A 21756-nucleotide genomic window follows, 5' to 3' on the forward strand; every position below is an offset into this window, starting at 1 on the left:
GAGGCCTTGTGACTTGAGCTGGGACAAATTCTCCTCTGTCAGCTATTCAGACCATGACAAAGTATTGATTTTCTGCTCAGGTGATTTTAATTAGGCATTTTTAATTAGTTTGCCCATTGTTTGTCCTTCATTCTCCAGTTTAGGCATTGGCTAGGACTGTATCATTCATACAGCCGGCCCACAGTCTTCTGACATAGGCTGTCTCCAGTTGATAAGAGCACAATCAATGTCTGTGACACTCCCTGCAATTAGCTTCCCTAATTAACCATTTGGCCAAGGAAATAGTCACTGCAGGGGGCTGATTTCCGGGCTTGAGAGAAACCAGAGATGTTAATTCATGAGTTTCACCATTTACAATTCTAAACTGCCAAAAACGTGTTCATTTTGTTGAATGGAAAAGCAGTTATTTTCTTGTTGTTATAATGTATATATTGCCCTGAAATTAATGAACGTATTTCAGGAAGCCAGGAAATTACAAGCCATTACTGAATGAAGGTTATGATTCTTCTTTTTTGGTTTTGAATGTACTGTTGAGATTTGCTTGTATAATGCACAATTATCTGTGGTTTTAGAAACCTGTGCCTATCTGTTTCACACTACCAGAAGACAATGCAAGATGAGACTCACTGTGCTTATGCAGTAACGGCACTCTTAAGCATCTCCTGTCTGAACATGCAAGCCTCCATCACTATCAGTAACAATAAATAGCTCTTTCTGTGGAAACCTTAAGGGATGGGTGAGATAAGGAGCCACGTTAGCCGTTCTCATCTTGTACGCACCATTCAACCTGCATTTTCCCATAGAACTGGAGGGCTACATTTACGGTAATGTAAATTGGCTTTCAACTTGTGGATTTGCACAGCAAGGATAATATATACCCATGCATATAAATACATATATATACATATATGCATATATATATATATATATATATATATATATATACACATATGCATATATATATATATATATATACACATATGCATATATATATATATATATATATATATATATACACATATGCATACATATATATATATATATATATCCAACTATAAGGAATTATGATATCATATAAGGATATATACTTTACAATTCAGAAGTTGAGAAGAATAAAAAAGAAAAAAAAATCAGAAATATTATTACAATTTAAAATAGCTGTTTTTCATTTAAAAATAGTTAACATATATTAAACAATTATTTTATTCTTGTGTTGGTGGAACTAAAATTTCAGCAGCTTTTTCTTCAGTCTTTTAGTGTCACATGATCCTTCAGAAATCATTCTAATATGCTGATCTGATACATATGAAACATTTAATGTTATCAATGTTAAAAACTGTTTTGCTGCACATTTTCATGCTGGGTTGCCATTGGATGTCCAATGTAAATTCTGCATCCTGAAGCAAAACCAGTTGCTTTCCACTGATGTTATGTCAGCATCCAGTTTCACCAAAAATTCCCATCACATATGCATACACACATATCATAGGCAGCCATCCGTAAACAGGAGGCCAAATGTCTAAAATTCAGAACTGATTGATTGCCTGTCTCCTCTATGACGTGAATGAAGGCAGGAGCATAAATAAGGGAGACGGGCAGACGTGAAGAGGCAGGCTGCTTGTGCTCCAAGGCCTGCGAACACTTCACACACACTCACGCAAGAGAAATGAATCTCATTTGCTGCAAAGAGCCTGATATTAATACCAAGGGGCACAGAAATATGCAGGGAAATGAGTTGTTTTAGCAGGGTGATCCTTTGAACGTGGCAAGGCTTTTTTTGTCTCTCTTAAAATAAGGAAATGTTTGAGTATTTTTAGGTCAAAGCATTTCCGCAGAGACCCGCGTTTCTAGTTTTATTAATTCCAATGGTATGGTCTTTTGGATTTTAATGATATGTTCTGTTACTTTTTAAGTGATTTTTTTTTTTATATACTTAATGAGAATGCATTAGGTTACTTGCATAGCGGAACGTGTTTGTTGTTGCCACATGAGAACAAGCAAATATGCAATTAAATCAGAGCGTGTCTGTTGTGAATTAAGAAACACGGTAACATCTGAAGCACATCTTGAACTCTAAAGAGGGCCAATAATCAACATGTTTGAGGGCGAGGGGACTGTAAACATATTTAGACAAGGATTGAAGTTGCTTTAGCCATAAATCCCTTGTTTCATCACCAGTGATCTCATTATATTGTAGCTTAGCTAAGTGTCGGTCCACAAACAAGGTTTAGCACACTTATTAAACAAGAAATATCCTCACAAGATGAAAGCAGGCTGATTTTACCCTGTCTGACTTCTTATATATATCTTTCATTTGTACTGTGTTCATCTGAGCTCTTCTTTGACCTCTTGAGAACAAATTTGCCTGCAGTCTCTGATCAGTTGTTAATAAAGGAAGGTATTGCACATGCATTATAGCATGATTGTGCATAATCTATCCCTGACATCAATCTTTGCACTGGGCTTTTGTTTGTTTGTTTGTTTGATGAAAGCATAAAAAAAGCATGAAAAAAGAGACTCAACCGAGACGTGAAAAATTGGCTAGCCTGTCTTGAAGGCCGTCTGACCTTGCTTTGTGATTTTCAAGGCATCAGTGTGCATCAGCGGAGTTAAATTTAGTCATACTTGAGGCTGCGAGTCAGAATAAACAGAGGGTCTGCAGCAATACGGTGAATAGTTCACATTCTCTCATAGAAATGACTGAAATAACACAAGAGCTGTGCCAAGACAATCAAAAAAAAGCCTCTTTCATACTGAAACAAATGGCATAGAAAGGTAAATATTGATCGCATTGTAGTTTTGGGCAGAGATGCAGTAAAATATGTTTGATATGCAGTACTGGTATTCTTACAAATATTCTCCATAGTCAAGTAAATTGTAAGTAGTGCTTGTGAAGGCAAACATCATTATTGTTGTTTCTTTCTATTTATCATAACCGCTACAAAAAAAAGAAAAAGAAAATGGAATGGAAATGGAAAGGAGCGCAGGTTCTTGTGACAGCTTTTTAAATGAACTTCTTAAATGCGTGAGCCGTGACTGAACAGTCAAAGACTTGTCGAAATAAAAAAGAACACAAAAACACCCTCCTGCAGAAAACAGGAGTCCCTTACAAGTCTTTACAGTCGTAAATCTAAGAAAACCTCTCAGTTCATGGTGAGTCTGTTGTCAGAGAACATCATATACCACACCATCCAAACCAGCTCGTCTGCTTCAGCAAGACAAAGTGCTGCCCTTAACAGCGTTTCATCTCTGCCATATCACTCTACACTGAAACCACAGTGACGCCCGACGAGAGCTGATAGTGTAGCCTGCCAATAGGGGGGCGGGTGCGTGTGGAGGATGTATCCAGCGTGCCAGAATCTCACCCTGCTGCATCCTCTCATTTGTGCAATGGATGCTTTTACTGGTGGAACAGAGTGACCCGAGAGCAGCTAGTCATTTATAATGCCCACATTGCATGTCTGGGGGCCTCAGAGGCAGAGGATGTGGGCAGAACTGTACGGGTGCGTGCTCACTGCCTGACCCCTATTTTCACAGAGACATGCAGTGATAGACTGCTTAGCATAGCCTGCTGGGCTGCGTCTGCTTCCATTTCAGTTCAAACAAAGGCTTCTTCTGTCTATATATGTATATATGTATGCATTTTTAAAAGCCATTTTATGTGAGAAGAATGGCTTGTGCTGTAAACTTGAAATTATTGCTGCTGTGCTTCCATCTATTGGCCATACATGGTAACTGTAGAGATATTGTTGTTGTCATGCTTAAAATGTTTAATTCTCTGTTTCAGGAGACTGCAGATTACACTAATGTCCAAGAGCTGAAGTATTTAGACATGGTTATAAGTGAGTCTCTCAGACTCTACCCACCTGCGTTCAGGTAGGACAGCTATTACTTATATATATAACCTGTTCAATCACATCACACAAAACCACAAGAAAGCAAGAATATTACTATTAAGGCTCTTACATGTTTTTAGACTTCAATTACTTGAAAAGACATCTATAGGAAATAAACAAAAATGGTTTTGGGCATTACACTTTTTTTCCCCCCAGAGTGAATCTTGAATATCATGTGGGTTTTGTTTATTTGGTCACAGATTTGCACGAGATGTTGATCAAGACACTGTGGTGAACGGCCAGCTTTTGCCTAAAGGATCATCTCTGGAAATCGCTACAGGTTTCCTTCACACTGACCCAGAGCACTGGACCGAACCTGAGAAATTCATCCCGGAGAGGTGTTATTTTTGGGGAATAAATGATTACAGCAAGGATGCTTTACATTGATAAGTAGAAAAGACATTTAAAATGTTATAGAAGATTTCGATTTCAAATACATTAACCAAGAATCCTGTATATACGTACATATCAATCAAAATATAAGACAGCCCAATTGTTTCAACATTGATAATAATAAGAAATGACTGGAGTAAAGGCTGCTGAAAATTAAGCCACCAGGAATAATTACATTCAAAAATATCTTCAAATAGAAAAGTTCATATAAACTATTTCATAATGTTAGTTTTTGCTTTATTTTTTATCAAATAAATGAGCCTTATTAAACAATGTCATCAAAACCATTTTTTTAGCTGTACACAAATCTTTCTGCATTTTATTTGCATGCCTCCCATGTGATGTGCTCATAATGAACTCTGCATTTGTCTCAGGTTCACTCCAGAAGCCAAGGCCAGCCGGCACCCATTTGTGTATCTGCCGTTTGGAGCGGGGCCACGCAGCTGCGTGGGCATGAGATTGGCCCAGCTGGAGATCAAAATGGCTCTGCTTCACATATTTAGGAGGTTTAACATGATGGCCTGCGAGGACACTGAGGTTTGTTATCATTACACTGAAAAACTGCAGCTTTAGTATGCATGAAAACTCGGTTTTCCACAGATGTGGAGGTTTCCAGAGATACAAAACAAGTGGACAGTCTATTTTTTATGTCACACAGGTTCCTCTGGAGTTGAAGTCGCACACCACCCTTGGACCCAAGAATGGTATTTTGGTCAAAATCACCAAGAGGGAGAATTTTGAGGATGAATCCTGATGGAGTTTTAGTTGTTACTTGGGCAGTTTGATCTAATCCATTCTAATCATATTATTTAGAATGGATCGATTGCCTAAAATCTAAATTCTTATTCTGGAATCACCTGACAACTAAATAAAATGTATCTGTGCTACTCGTTTAAATGAAACTGAATTCAACACTATTAATTTACTACTAAGGCACAGATGTACATATGAGAAAAGCATCACACATACGCACAAGTCCCTCAAATGTAAATGCAACGACAGTACATGGAAGAAAATCTGTTTGATGCAAGTGATTTGATAGCAGGAACTGGGATTGGACATGTCTTGCCTTTACTGCCAGTGACATATTTGAGCTGCTGATGATTATGCTGATTTTAAATAATTGATATTACATTAAGCTGCAATGAAGACCCAGAGTGATGTGATTTTTAAGAGTTGAGTGTACAGAGTATGATGCAAGTTGAATGTGATCGTTTAATCAGAGTATAAACTCCACAAACTGACATTTTCAAATAATTTGAAATCAAACGTATTACATAAATAGTTTTTCAGTCAGAATAGGGTTATTTATCTTCAGTTACACATTTCATTTGATATCAACATTTTAGACCCACACATCAAAGGAATGTATAAATGCTACGATTTTGGGAGCTTCTACCTAGAGATCTGGTTAACAGAACTACTCTCTTAGAGCTTGTCTTGGTAAATAAAACCAAGTTACTGTACTGTAGACTTCTCACTTCTCAGTTTAACCACAAGAGGTCACAGTAATTAGAGAATCTGTTACTACTCTATGTAGTCTGTGACAAACACCCGCTTCTGATCTTCAACTGATTTCCTTCTACATGTTCTGCTTCCTCTTGCCTGTGTCTTAATCTGTGATTTTGTTTTCAGTATTAAATGCTGCAAATCATTCCTAGTGGTGTCAAACCCTATTGTGTATAGCTATGCTGTACTTTGCATATCAGCATTTTCCCAAAGGTCCAGGAATTTGATGGGTGGAAACCGTAAGCAAAGCTTCAGTCGAATACCAACTGATACCAGGCTGATATATTTAAAGGGACAGTTCAACCAGAAATGAACTTTTGTTATTATATAGTTAGCCCAAACACAAAAGGTGGATGTCTTTATGCATAATAGAAGCGGTCCATACAAGTTCTCTGAAGCCATATGGTAACTTTGTGTGACTAAACGTCCGACCAATATTTAAGTTGTAGACATCCACCCTAGTTTTTCTTAGCACATTCATGACAGAAATAGCATTTTTTTTATTTGCTGATCCAATAACATTTAAAAAAAAAATATATATATATATATATATATATAAAAACAAAAATTGTTTATTTATAAACAAAATTGCCACTGACTCAGTCCAACCACACCTGTCTATACTTTTTTTTTTTATTACAACAATGAAAGTAATAATAACAGTATCGGTACTTCCATCCACCTCATTCAACATTAACATAAATCAAATATGAATTACATAAAAATCTAAATATAATGGCTATGAGTAATGGTTAGTAATTGTCAACTAAATCATTTTCTTGTGCTTTAAAATCTAGTGCAATTAAACTGAATGATATTTTGATTAATAGTAAGTCGGAACTTTTACCTATACAAATGATTAGGAGTAACATAAAACCTCTGTCTTTTGTTATTGTTTTTTTTTCAGTGCCATAGCCAACAAGGAAATAGAATCATCTACATAAAATCCTATTATTTTGCATTTAACAGTTTTAAATTTTTCACTGCACAGTGCAGTCTGCCATAGAGGATTTATTAGTGAAATCAATTATGATAAAACACCATTACTAATTATGTAATTCCCTACAATCTTTTACTTGAAACATGACCAAGAGTTGTAGGTTATATTCAGTGATGTTAACATAAATCGTCTGTGTAACAGTTTGAGATTGGTAAGTATTTCATAAGTATTTTAAGATAGATGAGAAAAAAAGTATTTCGATACTATACAAATTAAGAGTATTCAATGATGTACTCGGGATAGACCTGGAACTTCTCAAACACAACAAAAATGGCCGGGTTAGCCTCATTATCAACACAGCTGTCATAAAAGCCTTGGCTTGTGGGTCTCTGTGGAGGACGGACTAACGAATTGTTACCCCTTGTGAAGTTTCCGACCAGCACCAGTGCAACAAACATCTTCTTGGTCTTGCCGTTCCTGGATTTTGCATATCTGTCAGAGTATGAAGAATCTCTGGCAAAATAGCTGCCTGTAAACATAAAAAAAGTCCAATATTTGAGAAAGCATTCAATAATAACTGTTTCATTGTAAACTACATGAAAAGGTAAAGAACTGTTATATGAATATGTAAATACTATAGTACAAATATGTTAATACCTTTCCCATAAAGTGTCCCATGGCTTCCACACATCCTCCAGTCAAAGTTTTGCTCACAAATCGCTGCTATGAGAGACTCGTCTGTACCGTGGAAAAGGTAACGCTGGTCAAATGCACTCCCTCCATTTCTCTTATTCATCTGTTCCTTTTGCCTAGGAAAAAAACATGGTATAATGGATTAATCAGATCAATTTATATTAAACAATGCATTATTTTATGCATTGTTTTTTATATAATGTAACATAATTAAATAGAATAAATAATATTTAATATTAATACATTCATATGAATTGTACATAATACATAAAACAGAATAGCTATATTGTTCTGACTTCATATGTACACTAAAATAGCTCAGAACTAGATAAGCTCTTGTATCTTTTGTTTGATGATCAAAAAGAGATGACGCATACAGCTACAGTATAGCTGAAGTACTGCATGTAATGGCTTTGTGCAAATAAACTTTCTTCCAGTAAAGTTGATGTTTTTCTAGTAGTGAAATGTGAAAAAAACGTACCACTGAAAGACCTTCCAGAGAGAAAGATTCTGTACTCTTTCAATGCTGTGAATGACGCTTTTCGGCAGTGTTCTACTAAACATTGCACCCACCCTTTGGTATTCCTTCGAAGTGCTTTGCAAAGGAACAATCTGAGGAAACAAACTGGTTTCATTTCAGAAATTTTGTATTGGTATGTAACATGACTGTTGGTACCCGATGCTTTTCAACAAATGTAAAAACTTTATAACTTGGAAGTATTCATCTTCATCTATAACCCTAAGTATAGTACAGAATTGATTTCCAAAGTGATTAATAACCATTTGACCTCTTTATACTTTGTGATTGGACTGTGTACCTTGTAGGTGAAGTTATCAAGAGCTCCTTTGTCCCAGTAAGGTGGAACTTCCACAGAAGAAGATGCTGAGCTGTCTGGAGACTCACTTCTAAATAAAACACAATACACTGAAGTGCACTTAACAACAGACCAATCATGTGTAATAAGTGTGCATGTAATGGACAAATGCTATGGTATATCATACCCCTTGATTTTGCTCTTGACATCTTGAGCAGAAACAAAACGTGGTCTCCTCCTAACGTCTCTTTCAGTTTTGTGCTTGAGATTTTTCTGACACATCTCTGAAAATGAATTACCATAATCCTTTTTTGTTAATTGTTTGTTGTTGTTGTTTTTTACATTTTTAGTTTAGTTTTCCAAAAGCAACATTTCTCGTGTCCATTTAAGGTTTCCATTTATTATACTTTATTTCAATAAAGGGAAAAAATGGTCAACAGGAGCTAACATCACTGGCAAGTACCTTTAAATTTGAGGATGTATTGATGGTTCTGTGAAGTAAATGAAATTTCCTTTTCACTGTCAGCCAGGTAATGTTTCTCAAGATCTTCTGAAGTGACTGATGCCACAAATTTAGGATCTTCCTGAAAGATTCAACAAAAACTGTTGTGAAATGTAAACATCATGTTAAATGTAACATCACAGATGGACTCAGGTTTTAGAATCGCATTATTTTAGAGCTATTGTGATGCAATGTGCCACTGACCCCTTTGCCATACTCTGTCCAACCTCCCTTGTCATTCCTCCAGTACCAGATCCATTCAGTGGTCAGAATGAAGTGAGGGGGTTTAGTAACAGAAGATGCTGTGGACAGCCGACGCACATCTGACACTCCACAAGTCATTGACATGAAGTCCACAACCTGATGCCCTGTGCTGCTCTCATTAATACTGCGATATGGAGGTGAGGGGGAAAAAAAAAGTGTTAAAAAAAGACAAGACAAACCACAATGCATTTACTGGCCACTTCAGATGCACATGCCAATGCAAATATTTATTTGAGCACTAAATGTTTTTTCCACAATAATAAAAGTTATATAAAAATACAAATTAAAAAAGTTCCAAATCATGTACACTCATGTCACATAGTTAAAGCATTTTAATTTACATTAACTAATTTTGTCTCAGTAACCTTCCCTATTATTGGACACTTGCTATCACAGAACAGATCAATCATGCTTGAGAGTGTATTTCTGCAGTGGCATGTGTAACTTTAATTTTGTGATGGAACAATAGATTTGCAATACAAAGGTTATTTGAAAACCCATTAAAATACCAGTAAATACACATATACGATCTATTTATACCACAAAACGTTAGCTGGACTGCAGTAAGCCTTCTCAACCTCCTCTTCATTCGGCAACTCACTCCATGTAATCCCATCCTTCTGTAATATCTGCCATTTATAGGGCAGATGGTGGTGAAAACGGACGCACTTGTCTAGAGGAACACAAATGTTACAAAAAAAAAACACAAACTTAGGCAAATATTTCTTGCTTGACTTCAAGAGTTTCTCAACCACTTTTATTTCTGATAACATTTATTTCAAGCCACAAAAACGTTTTATTATGGTTTTAGTTCACTTTCATCATGCTGGCCGGTGGTCTACATGAACAAAGTGCTTGAAAATGGCTTGAAACTAAAGTCACCTGATGCACCGTATTTCAAAGCACTGATGTATTTCCCGTATTTTAAGCACAAAATAGCCTATAATTATTTTATATTTATTTATAGACTATAAAACAAATTGCGCTCACAAAATAGTCTGTCAATGATTTTTTAAGAATACTACATACATGTATTTTCAATAATGAATCACAAGGTTGAGGACAAGGTTAAGGAAATGTGCTTATTCAGTGACATCACCTTTGAAACTACATCCAGTGCGTATGAAAAAGAGACAGATTTCATTCTGATCCGATTCACTGACGGAGCCACTGGATTTGTGTCTGGTGCGTCCTTTCACTTCAGGTAGAGCTACTGTTCAGATTGAAAACAGAATGAAAATAGACATGGATGAGAAAAAGAGACAATCAAAGCGGTAATCTAAAGCTCTTTTGTTCAAAATAATTAATGCTAAATTACAAAAACACAATCAGTGTCTCTTTTTCTTTCATTCACCTGTCTCTTTCTTCTTGAAAACTGAAGAAGCAATCAGTAACTTGCTCTTGTAAAGTCTGAGCAGTTTTCGCATGTTTTCTGAACTGAGCCCTCGAGTATTCAGGATTTTCAGAGCATGTGCATTGAAGCTGTGAGTCCTTTTGCAAGCTGCTCCAAATTTACAGTCATCCTGCAGGAAGTGCAGGCAGAGGTGTAGGTTGCCACAGGATGTCTTATATTTACAGCTGCCATATTCCCCTTTTCCCTTGTTGTAGTGGAAGCACACCTAGACAGTAAACACATCACAAAAAAATCAAGAGTCACACACTGTATAATGAAAAAAATACATAACACATTATTAGAAGATTATCATGTTAAAAGAATAGTTCACCCAAAAATGCTTTGCTGAAAATTTGCTCACTCTCAGGCCATTCATCGAAACAGATTTGGAGAAATTTAGCATTACATCACTTGCATATCAATGTATCCCCTGCAGTGAATGGGTGCCGTCAGAATGAGAGTCCAAAGAGCTGATTTAAAAAAAAAAACATCACAATAATGGAATCCTGCTGATTACTTGTGGATTATTGTGATGTTTTTATCAGCTGTTTGGAACCTCATTCTGACGGCACCCATTCACTGCAGAGCATCCATTAGTGAGCAAGAGATACATTTTCTTCAAATCTGTTCTGAAGAAACAACAAATTCATCTACATCCTGGAAGGCCTAAGGGTGAGAACATTTTCAGGAAATTTTCATTTTGGAGATGACTATTTCTTTAAAAAATTTAAATAATCAACACAGGATGCAGATAAAACAGATAAAAAGCCTGAGCAGCTTCTGCAATCAATCCTTCTTATGCAGTGAGAAATTCCCATTTAAGTGAAAAGTTAATGTTTATCAGTGGTGTCAAAAGTATTGGCTTTCATTACTCAAGTAGAAGTATAGATACTAGGTCTTAAAAAGACTTTTGTAGAAGTTGAAGTATCAACTCACGCTTTTTACTCAAGTAAAAGTGTAAAAGTACTGGTTTAAAAAACTACTTAAAGTATAAAAGTAAAAGTAATGTAAGGGAACAAATGCCATTAAGAACAAAAGCTTAGGCCACACCACAGGGGCCTATTGTGCACTACCCCACCTCCTGAAAAAAACATTTTTCTAAAGGCCATAATGAATATAATGTTATATTAAATGTTCATGTTGAAAAATTTGGGATGCACTAGGCTACATGTTTCAGCAACATATATGCCCATTGAAAATGAACGCATTTTAGTACAATGCAAATACATTAAAGGACTAGAGATATGATTACTAGTTGCCAATAAGTATTGTTATGGTGCAAAAAGTCAAACTTTAGAGGCATGTCATCAATAACCTTGAATGGAATGTTTATGTACATCCAAGCTTAGCTGCAGGAATCTGCGAGGGCAATGGACAAGAACATTGGTGCAGGCTTAGTAACAATTACACTTGTATGGTTGTCTATTTACAGTAAACATTATAGTGCTGTCAAAATTAATGATTAATCCAAGTGAATAATCAATAACTAAAAAGGAAAATTAACTCATAATCCCGATACCTTCTTGATTGACAGCTTCCTGTATTCGGTACATACGTATGCTATGTTAAGTTACAAAGTTGGTATAGCCTAGATATCACAACATTGTCAATCGCAAACGATAATTTATTAAAACGTCTCACTACCGAACTACCAACAGTAGCTTTATTTGTGGAGAACGAAGATAAAGCACCCATTCGGTAAATGAGCCAGTGAGAAATAATAACTTTTAAATAGGGTCCAGTGCCTTTTCGATACTTTTAAAACAGTACAGGCGCCTAAATGGTGCCTGAACCTATACTTAAAAAAAAGAACCTAAAAAAAAAAAAACTATGGATAACTTAAAAGAACATTCCAAATATTTAAAATAAATCCATAGCTTTCACCTTGGATGCTCTCACTTCCCAAGTTGTGCTTCCCTTAATCTAAGGCTAATAAATGTATTTCACAATCTGGGTCATTATTTAATATAAAACCACACATAATTCTACTGTATCTCTGTCACTCACTCTGATATTCAGTTAAGATGAGTGCTGTCTGTTACTGTCTTAAATCAGTTCTGTGAATGACTGTATGGTCATTCTTTATAAAGTAGCAACAATGTCGTTTGTAAAGTACAGTAATGTGCAAAAGTCTTAGGCACATTAGTATTTTCACCCCAAAAAAGGGTTTTAAGCCAGTTATTAAAATCTTTTGCTTTAGTGTGTCCATAGTAAATATCAGTTTGCCATTAATTTTAATAATAATCTAGTGCGATTTTGAATGCACAAGCAGTTTGACAACGGCAAAATGAATGTTTGGAAATGTAAACTGATATTTTCTACCGACACACTACAGCAAAATATATAAATAGCCGAACACCATTCTTTTAAGTGAAAATACTAACGTGCCTAAGACTTTTGTACAGTAGTTAGTGTATGTATAAAGTACGTATGATTAAATTAATATTTAGTATAAGTCAGGCGCGTAGCCAGTAATGGGCCAGGGCGGCACTGGCCCGCCCACATTACTCACTGGCCCGCCCAGGCAAGTTTGATTAAAATACATTTTTAGTTTATTTTTATTATTCAAATGTATTTAAGAAAATATATTAATATAAACCTGATTTATTGTTGACTGGTGTGTGTGTGTGTTTAATTTGTTTTCCGAATAAAATGGAATTGTTGAAGCAAGTTGTAGAAAGCGTCCCTCCTGAACCTAGGCCTAATTGGTTGCTATGGTTGCTAGGGCGACAGGAAGACTCTCTGAGCGGCGGGCTCTGGCGGCCTTTAGCCAATGTATTAACATCGCCATAATAATGGCTAAACAAGTTTCTTTAATGTTTTATTTAAATTAAAAAAAAAGAGTTGAGGAAGAAGACACGCCACTGCCTTCATCTGTCGAGTCCACCCAGCCCAGCTCTTCAGACTCATTAACCCACAAGAAGGCTAGTCAGGCGCCGGTGGCGGCCGCCGCGTGCTCCCTGGCGGCAGTGCCAGTGCTCTCTCCCGGTCAGCCTGACGCGGGTTTACCCGCCGATCTAACTGCAATAGATGAACCACCTTCACAACCCAATCTGAAAGTATTTCTACATTGTTTAAATGAGTTGCTATTTTTTTGGCACAAAAGTTTAATTTCCACCATTGCATTGTATATGGTTGATTTAACAGAAATTAGGGAGCGTGTTGTTATTTATTTCAAACCATGCTCTGCTGAGTTTTCATTATTTTAATTTCTTTTACTTTTAGCCTATATTTTCGGGTGAACTGTCTGCACTGCTGAGTAACTTGAATGAAATAGACAGGTTATTGTCTATGCTGGTGGTTTGTCCAGCCTTTATTGAGCTCTGTTGGTTGAACATGATGATTAGACAGTGTTTTTTTATTGCCTTTGCCGAATATTGCAAAATAAAGGTGTAACTGTTTTTGCAGTTTTTCTATTCTTTTTTCCACTCTCTAAGGTTATTTAAGTCATATTTTTTCTAGGAAAAACTATAGGCCCACCCACTTTTTTAATGGCCCGCCCAAAATACAATTTCTGCCTACGCCACTGGTATAAGTATATTTAAATAAGTGTAATTAAAGTATTTGTTCGGTCATATGTGTTAAGGGCTAGATTTTCACTGGAGGAAACGGCTGTGACAAGCGAAAACTTTACAGTAGATGAGAAAGCGACAGCTTCTTCGTGACCTTTTGTAAACTGTATTTATGACAAATAACTTCACTGATACAGATTCTAACAATCTATTGATACGGTCTGACGCCGGTTTCATGTGAAATTTAAGCCGACTGACTCTGAGGCGATCGGATACCGGTTCCATACCCAACCCTACTTTTAAGAAATACATTTTATGATAAACGAACCAAAAACTGTCTATGCCCTTGCTGGAGGGTGATGTAATCTGTGTCATGTGCAGGTGCGATGGATCGCATACAAACCAATAGGGTGTCGGGATGGTATCTGTTTATACTTCTCATCCAACCACAATCAAATTCACTCCATCCGGATGGCGCGACTTATCTGGATAGGTTTTTTTTTTTTTTTTTTTTTTTTTTTGAGTGATGACAAGCCGGAATGAAAACAAGGCGAAATGAAACAGCAGTAACGAAGCTATTTTTAAAATGTAAGGAGTAGAAAGTACAGATACTTGTGTGAAAATGTAAGGAGTAGAAGTAAAAAGTCGTCTGAAAAATAATTACTCAAGTAAAGTATAGATACCCCAAATTTCTACTTAAGTACAGTAACGAAGTATTTGTACTTCGTTACTTGACACCTCTGATGTTTATACAATCTAGATCTTTTAAAGTCAACTTCAAATACCTTGCAGAGTCTAACATAACTTTCAAAGAGTCATTTGAATGAATTATGAGATAACTAGTAAAGCTGTTTAACAGATATTGACCTCTGGAAGTAATGAGGGGTCGTTTTGAAGCAGAAGTTGAAACAACTCTCCACTCGCCAGGCCATGAAGGTCATGCTTCTTCAGGAGGTCAGAATTATGTGCTGATGTCAAGTCATGGGAATTTTTGCATTTTGTCCTAAGAATGACAAATAATGAAAATTAAACACATTTATATTAGGTGAAATTGTAAAGAAACATAGAAATATCCATATAAGCATCAAATTTAGTGTATTTATATACTTGTGTGTAATTGTGTCTAATTAAGCAAAAATTGTGTTTAACACTGTAATGTGTAAATATTATTCATTATTAACCAAATATATTTAGTTTGTACCCTGTATTACAATTATTGCTGGCACCTATTCTGACTTTACTAGTTCTTAAACTAAATATTAGTACTTTTTTATGAGACAAGCATTAATACTGGTAACATTTCTCATAATACTAGGTGCTATTGCCTTTTTACTCATTATACTGTATATAATAACTAATCAAATGGCTACTAGTAAGGTTTTAAATTTAACTAGAAGACTAAAATGTTACTAGTAATTCCCTAAGTACTAGTATCTGTTCAATTTGTACTAAGGAAACTGGAATACATCCCAATAACCGAATTACTACTAAATGAATGACTTAGTGTATTTTAGGCCTACTAGTGGTGAATCTGAAACAGTTATCAGCAACAACTGTAATAGATCCGAGATGTAATACTAGAATTCAGTGACTAAATGTGCAATGTCAGAAATAACAATGGTAGTAAATTAAAGCTACTAGTCGCAAATGAATCACTCACTAGTAAATAAACAGATCCTAGTACTAACACAACACAAAGCTAGAACCTTTTAAGGAATAAATGTCGAAAAACGCTTCCTTGAAAACGACAATCTTCCATATTATCTAACAAGTGACTTTAAGATGGAACTCAAGTTTACTTACCCAAATCTGCAATTTCCACAAACAAAGTATCTGCACAGGTGTAGGTCTTCACATCCGGGGCATTTGTCATGTTTACTCAGCCGGAGTGAGGTTTTGGCTAAGATCAGGCTGTCAGCATCAGGCTTAGAGCTTCTGGGACTCGAGTCGTCATCCTGAACGATAACAAACCTCTGGTGATCATCGAGCACCTGAGACAAAACCTGATCCGCCACCGTGAAACTCTGCCGTAAACTCCTCTCGACTTGACCATAGTCCGAACAGCCCTCGTGTTTGCAGATAAAGTGAAATATGTGTCTAGAAACGACATACATCTTCGTAGATTCCGTCAACAACACTGGTTTTCACCACTTCTTGGGTTTGGCCGATGTTTTGAAGCATTTAAACGGAAACGAAAGCGAAACTGATACTGCTTTGTCTCCCTCTGCTGCGTGAAACTAGTTGTCACCAGCTATATATTGACACATTTAAGGGTGTGAAGTGATGGTCAGGAGAGGACAGAGGAATCATCGGAGGTGGTAGAAAAAGCACCAGGTCCAGTCAGGGTCATTCTGGAATGAAATCTCATTACTTATTTTTAGCTCCCTTAATAATTTAATTGACATAAAATTTTAAATGGTCATGGTCATGGTCATTTTTGATCCTATCCTCTTGGACAATGGTGCAAAAAACTTAACATTTCATATCCACAAATTCAAAATGACAGCCTAATTTTTCCTTAGGTTGGTAATGAGGTAAAGTATTTCCTTTTTTTACATTGCAAAGAAACAGAAAAAAAGGTTAAAAAACAACAACAACAACAACAAAAAACATTGTTTTAACTAAAAAAACCAGTATCATAATACCCTTGTCATTGTCACTTGATATCGATGTATTGATAGAGCTTGGTAATTAACAACAATAACAATGATAAAATAAAACAAAATGAAATTTCAGATATGTTTTTAGTGTGAGATGACAACATAAAAAGTGTGTTTGCGAGCAGAATCTTATAAATTATTGATTAAATGTGGAAGATTTGCTGACAGTTGAGCTGTGATTTATAACGTCAGGTCAGTTTGAACTGGGAAATGGTATGATGTATCTTCAACAACACATCATGTTTTTCAAAATGCTATGATGCTTCTTCCCCATTAGTTATGACAATCGGGAAATGATCAAGCCTAGAATGCGAAATCATTAAGCTGCCGTCTTTTTTATTTTTTTATTTTACAGTTCAAGCTAAAGAGAAAGCATCACATTGTGAAGACTTCATGTCATCACATACAGTCTTACCATTATGAGACCAACACCGTCTGAGGAGGAGACGCAAGCCAACACCTCAATGAACTGACCAAGCTGTGTTCTTTATTAGAAAGATGGAGCAGTCCTCCAAGAGCTCTACAACTTGTTAGGATGTTACATGCCAAATATACAGTCTCACATAAAAGTGCAATGTCACAATGGATCTTTAGAATTTGATCATTCTTACAACTTAATAAACAGAACAACGTTAGAAATAACTTATTTACCGCAATCCCTAGCAACTCGGTATAGTGGATCTGAAATGAGAACGCCACAGCACAGAGGACGTTTGGATGAAGTTCCCCTAAAACAGTTTTTAAAGGCACTTTCACAAGTACACTGTACATGGACACTGATATAACAGCAAATAGGTACAGAGATTCTGCTACTGTGTGTAGTTTTGCAGGGAGAACATTTCTAAAGGCTTGCCTAATATACACTCTTAAAAATTAAAATAAAATACAAATCATTTGTAATATTGTTCAGTATAAATCGGTAATCAAAAGGATTTAGTATGTTAAAAACAGGCATTGCTTATATTTTTCTTAAAGTTGGTACAGTTTATCCCCTTGGTTTGGCGATGGACATCATCCAAACACATTTCATAGCATATTCTACTTAAATATGAGTAAACCATTGTATAATCATCAGTGAACACAGTACGATTACACACACACACACACACACTATTGTCAAACTGTCATAATAATGTGAATGTCGATGCACAGATAACATCAGATTGATATACTATATATGAAATCCCAAATCTTTAATTTTGGAGTGCAAATACATAGGAGTGACTGTGATGACTCACAGTCATAACTCTTTGTCTTTGGGTACCTCGCGTGACTGACTTAATTTGGGTGTGGTGCTGTGCTGTGTGTGGCATTATTACAAAGGGTTAATGGGCCTCTAGCACACATAAGAAACAGCACTATCCCACGATAGCACTGCAGTAACAGTCTCCGAGTCCATGGCTATTGGCATCATTCCCTTGTTTGGTGAACCAACAAGAAATATTGCCTCAAAGGTTTTTAGTTAAGTACTTGCATAAGAAAACTAGAAGGATTATCATTCATGCTTATAGGACAGATCCAAGCCGAGCGTTTTAGACAGCTAAGCTGACAAGGAAAAGATTCTCGTTGCCTATACGCATCAATCTCTAAGTAGCACTTAAAGAATTTCACTTTTTTTTTTTGGCAGCTAGACTTGACTATTCACAGATTACATCTAATTAAGCAGATAGATACTACAAAAATATTGTTTTAGAGTGAGCAGATGGTTCCTGGGAGATATTAATGAACAAAGATAAAAATAAAAAAAGGTTTAGTGGATGTACATTTATATACACATTATATATTTCTATCTTTCTAAATAAGAAATCAAGTGAAGAGAAAAAAAAACAAAACTAGGAAAATGTTTCTTCAATGTCATCGGATGTGGTTTACACAATCTCCCTGGGCATATATTCAAATATTACTATCAAAAATATAATATTCAAAGTAAAGCCTTGCTGACACAACTTAGAATCGCTCATAACATGACATCGACAGCCAATCAAGACGGGCAGAAGATGTGACATCACATGCCCTTATATGGCAGTGTGTTTCCAACCTCAACATTCATTTCAAAGAGTCCTGCCTAGAAAACACTCTGAGATGTAAAGACACATTTCCCACAGTCCTTAAGCTGTAAACAGAGAAACCCAAGACCCTGCTTGGTTTCTGTATTATTCACATTTAGCAGTTTTTCTAGTGGATGTAAACTACTGATATACATAGAGTCACCCTTAACAAGCTGTAGTGATTTGTTGCTTTCTTTAATATTGTCACAACTCCTTAATCTATACACACAGCATAATGTGGGGGAAAAAAGCAAGGTGTCAGAAAAGCATGCAAACAGTTTTGTGATACGAATCAACTGCTTTCCTTTAGTTGCAGGTGTCTAGATTACCTAAAAATGTTTGTTTGAACTCTCTAAAATAGTAAACACCTGTTTAACTAACTCTATTCTTCCTCAAAACCATGCTTAATGACTGATGTTATTCTAGTTTATTAATAATCCCTATAATAGTGTTGGAATTGTATACACACTATGTTCAAAACTACAGTCACCTCATTAACCACAGTAAGGGATTTCTAGTATCATTAGTTATCTATATCTGCTTTAGTCCACTCTCTAAAGTGAATGAAATGTTGCAAAATAAAGAACCACACGTCACCATGTTCATTGGCGTTAAATTCCACTATAAATCTGGCTCTGACAGCAGTGGTCCTAATCTTATATACTTCTTTGTCCCTGAACGTTTCGCCCACAGTGAATCACATGGTGCAGGATTTGTCCAGGGGATCCTGTGGAGGGGTAGCCGGATGCTGTGCTGCTCCTGTTTTGGGTATCGCCACCACAGGTTTGGGCCGCAGGACGGGGGGCTTAAGCTGCACCCCCATGCGCGGGGCCACGGCGGGCTTGAAGGTGCTCATGGTATCGCTGGAGGAGCTGGTGCTGCGGCGCATGGGCGGCTCCGTGACGGCGGGCCGCAGCAGGAGGCCGTGGAGTTGGCTCAGGGACTCGGTGGAGCTGGCCGGGGTGGGTGCGTTCTTCATCGGCTCCAGGGTGTCCAGCACCACGTCAGGGGCGTGTTTAGCAGAACTCTGCCGTTCCAGCTCCTTCAGCTCATTTAGAGCAGTGTTCATCGTCTCCTCTATGTCCTACAAGAAAGAGAGTGTGTATATTAATAAACATCAGACATATGCAATACAAGCAGACAACATGATGAATTATGGCTAGTGAGATGAAATATGTGAAAATGAAATGGTAAGATTGTTAGTGTTAAATAAAGCTGATGTATACATGAAACAATACAGGACACAAGTATTAAAGAGACACTGGAAATGTTGTTGTGAAACCTGTGAGGAGTTTTGAAAGTAGTGGACACTACTTAGTATGTGACATCAAGTCTTTTGGGGGCTAGAATTTGGACTCAATAGAACCATTTTTTTCAGAACAATTTTAAACATGAAAATAGGGCTTATTCATGAAACACAAGCAGAATGAATTTATGTGAATTATTTGAAAACTAGGGGGGCCCACCAGGGGGCCTCAGGAAACTTTGCCATTTCAAATTTTGAAACGGGTACAAATTGTTCTTTTTAATTTGACCACTTCAAAAATATATCTTTATATAACAACCAGATTTTGCAAAGTCTTGGAAAACATGTAATCGTAAAAACATGATTTCTATATTTAATATAAATAAAAATTGCTCTCTGTAAACTAAAATACTTTTCAAAATCCCAATTTAGTAAACATGAATGACTGAAAAGGTCATGCTAATTCACTAAGGAGGCCTCTGCAAATTTAAAAAAAAAAATCAAAAGCAGCTGAACATTTTTAAAACTGAGGGGGAAAAATTCCATTTTTAAGAACCAAGGTTCTCAAGGTCTAGCATGATTTCTAATAATAATAATAATTTTAAAAGTCACAGACAATATCTATAAATCAACATAAACATTAAAAAAAATTTAATGTGCAGAAAATGGCCTTTTGTGAGCAATGCTTTTTATTTAAATCCTTTTCTAATCATTGCAAATGACTGGAAAATCATATACTACATTTATTTGTCAAAAAGAGTGAGAATTCTTGAGAACATTCTATATAAGAAACATCACAAAATACGTTGTGGTTAATTATTTGAAATCAAAATAAAGCAAGGATATATATTAGCCTAATCAGCCTGCTTTCAGACACTGCCTTTGATATTATGGGGCCTTAAAGTCAAAAAGGATTACAAGAACTGGCTTATAAACAGATTTTTGAGTGATTTACACATTCTCTTTGCTCGTGCTTCATAAATGAGGCTGTGTGTGTGAGTGTGTGTTGCAGATACGCATTAGTCATTCGTAGCAGGAGGCAGTAACTGACTATGTTACAGGGCCGGGCCTGCTGCGCATGGTGTGAGGGGCGTCGTCGCTCGCCTCCCGCTGACCTGTGCGATGCTCTCTGGATCCAGGCTCTTGCCGTGAGGCTCAGAGAAGCTTGTGTACTGGCCTGAAGACGTGGACCTGCGGATGGGAGGGCTCTCCATATTTTTTACGGACTCGTGCCGGCTGATGTTGGTCAGGCTGCCGTGGCCGGTCCGTCTGCATCTCTCAGGACTATCCAAGGGCATGTGTCCTCTTCCTCTCAGCAGGTCCCGAGGACTGTAGTGGCCCATCGCTGGGGATCCCAGATCTGGGTTGCCGTGACTGCTATGATTGAAGTGGTGGCCCTGGGAGGGGTGGACCAAACAGTGGGAGGAGTCAGTGGGGCGGGCTGGAGGCCTGCGGGTCGGAGGGTCACCTTTCTTCCTGTGCCTGCTAAATAAAGGAAAGGGAAATATGACAGGTTAAAGTGTGTCATGAATCTAATTCCATGCCAATAACAGCTTTTGTGAGAGGTTTGGAGACCCCTGAGAATGCTGTTAGTTTCATGTTAAGTGGTTGACATGGTTCAGAAATAGTACTGGTCATCACATGCTGCATTTGGCAATATCAAGTGTGCGCTAAGCTTCAGTGTTCAGGCTTAATTACTGTATAATCAGAGTATCTCCAGAGTATCTATGGCAAGACTTACACTACATATTCATGACAAGAGGCCTGAAAGGAAACAGCTTAGCAAGAGTCATAATAATGTATTATGACTGTGCATATCACAGTGTTAACTAAAAGAGGATCCTCTGAGAGATGCCTGATATGGGTTGTTAAAACCAAACTATTA

At 36.8% G+C, this 21756-nt stretch overlaps 3 protein-coding genes across 7 annotated transcripts in view; 1 reads left to right on the top strand and 2 right to left on the bottom strand.

Moving 5' to 3' along the window:
- Nucleotides 1-5945, top strand: part of LOC113061548 (thromboxane-A synthase-like) — a 53216-nt gene extending 47271 nt beyond the window's left edge. Inside the window, exons 11-15 of one of the 2 annotated variants that reach the window (XR_003278379.1) lie at nucleotides 3788-3876; nucleotides 4097-4234; nucleotides 4664-4826; nucleotides 4948-5132; nucleotides 5166-5945. Coding sequence is in view for 1 of the 2 variants with exons in the window: in XM_026230735.1 (XP_026086520.1) it covers nucleotides 3788-3876; nucleotides 4097-4234; nucleotides 4664-4826; nucleotides 4948-5043 (486 nt within the window). In the remaining variant the exon portion in view is untranslated. Of the gene's footprint in view, nucleotides 1-3787; nucleotides 3877-4096; nucleotides 4235-4663; nucleotides 4827-4947 lie in introns of both variants that reach the window. The other variant, XM_026230735.1, reaches the window with a different exon arrangement.
- Nucleotides 5946-6416: 471 nt separating this feature from the next.
- Nucleotides 6417-16133, bottom strand: LOC113061547 (poly [ADP-ribose] polymerase 12-like). 2 transcript variants are annotated; one of them, XR_003278378.1, is made up of 13 exons: nucleotides 15721-16133; nucleotides 14785-14920; nucleotides 10367-10631; nucleotides 10112-10225; nucleotides 9553-9685; nucleotides 8953-9136; nucleotides 8710-8830; nucleotides 8434-8530; nucleotides 8250-8337; nucleotides 7913-8043; nucleotides 7396-7547; nucleotides 6566-7267; nucleotides 6417-6524 (listed from the first exon to the last, which is right to left on the bottom strand). XR_003278378.1 is itself a non-coding variant. In XM_026230734.1 (12 exons), exons 1-12 carry the CDS (start codon nucleotides 16029-16031, stop codon nucleotides 7011-7013), a joined length of 1989 nt encoding a protein of 662 aa, XP_026086519.1. In that variant the 5' UTR covers nucleotides 16032-16133; the 3' UTR covers nucleotides 6417-7010. The 2 variants fall into 2 exon arrangements, 1 of the variants encoding a protein (XP_026086519.1); XM_026230734.1 differs by having other exon boundaries at nucleotides 6417-7267.
- A 909-nt stretch (nucleotides 16134-17042) lies between these two features.
- LOC113061549 (SLIT-ROBO Rho GTPase-activating protein 1-like) overlaps nucleotides 17043-21756 on the bottom strand; it is an 84751-nt gene continuing 80037 nt past the window's right edge. For 2 of the 3 annotated variants that reach the window (XM_026230737.1, XM_026230738.1), the window contains exons 21-22: nucleotides 20987-21356; nucleotides 17043-19709 (exon numbers count right to left, since the gene is read on the bottom strand). In XM_026230737.1, coding sequence (XP_026086522.1) covers nucleotides 19323-19709; nucleotides 20987-21356 — 757 coding nt within the window. In that variant the 3' untranslated portion in view covers nucleotides 17043-19322. Of the gene's footprint in view, nucleotides 19710-20922; nucleotides 21357-21756 lie in introns of all 3 variants that reach the window. The other variant, XM_026230739.1, reaches the window with a different exon arrangement.

The sequence above is a fragment of the Carassius auratus genome, chromosome 43 (assembly GCF_003368295.1).
Source record: "Carassius auratus strain Wakin chromosome 43, ASM336829v1, whole genome shotgun sequence".
NCBI classification, from domain to species: Eukaryota; Metazoa; Chordata; class Actinopteri; order Cypriniformes; family Cyprinidae; genus Carassius; species Carassius auratus.

What these genes read in the sequence shown, in the direction of transcription:
- LOC113061547 (XM_026230734.1), bottom strand. Translation starts at nt 16,031, where the DNA reads ATGTATGTCGTTTCTAGACACATATTTCACTTTATCTGCAAACACGAG. An exon ending in GGACAGAGTATGGCAAAGGG is followed by an intron (nt 8,831 to 8,952) that starts GTCAGTGGCACA and finishes TGAATCTTTCAG; the next exon opens with GAAGATCCTAAATTTGTGGC. An exon ending in TTGATAACTTCACCTACAAG is followed by an intron (nt 8,044 to 8,249) that starts GTACACAGTCCA and finishes TTGTTTCCTCAG; the next exon opens with ATTGTTCCTTTGCAAAGCAC.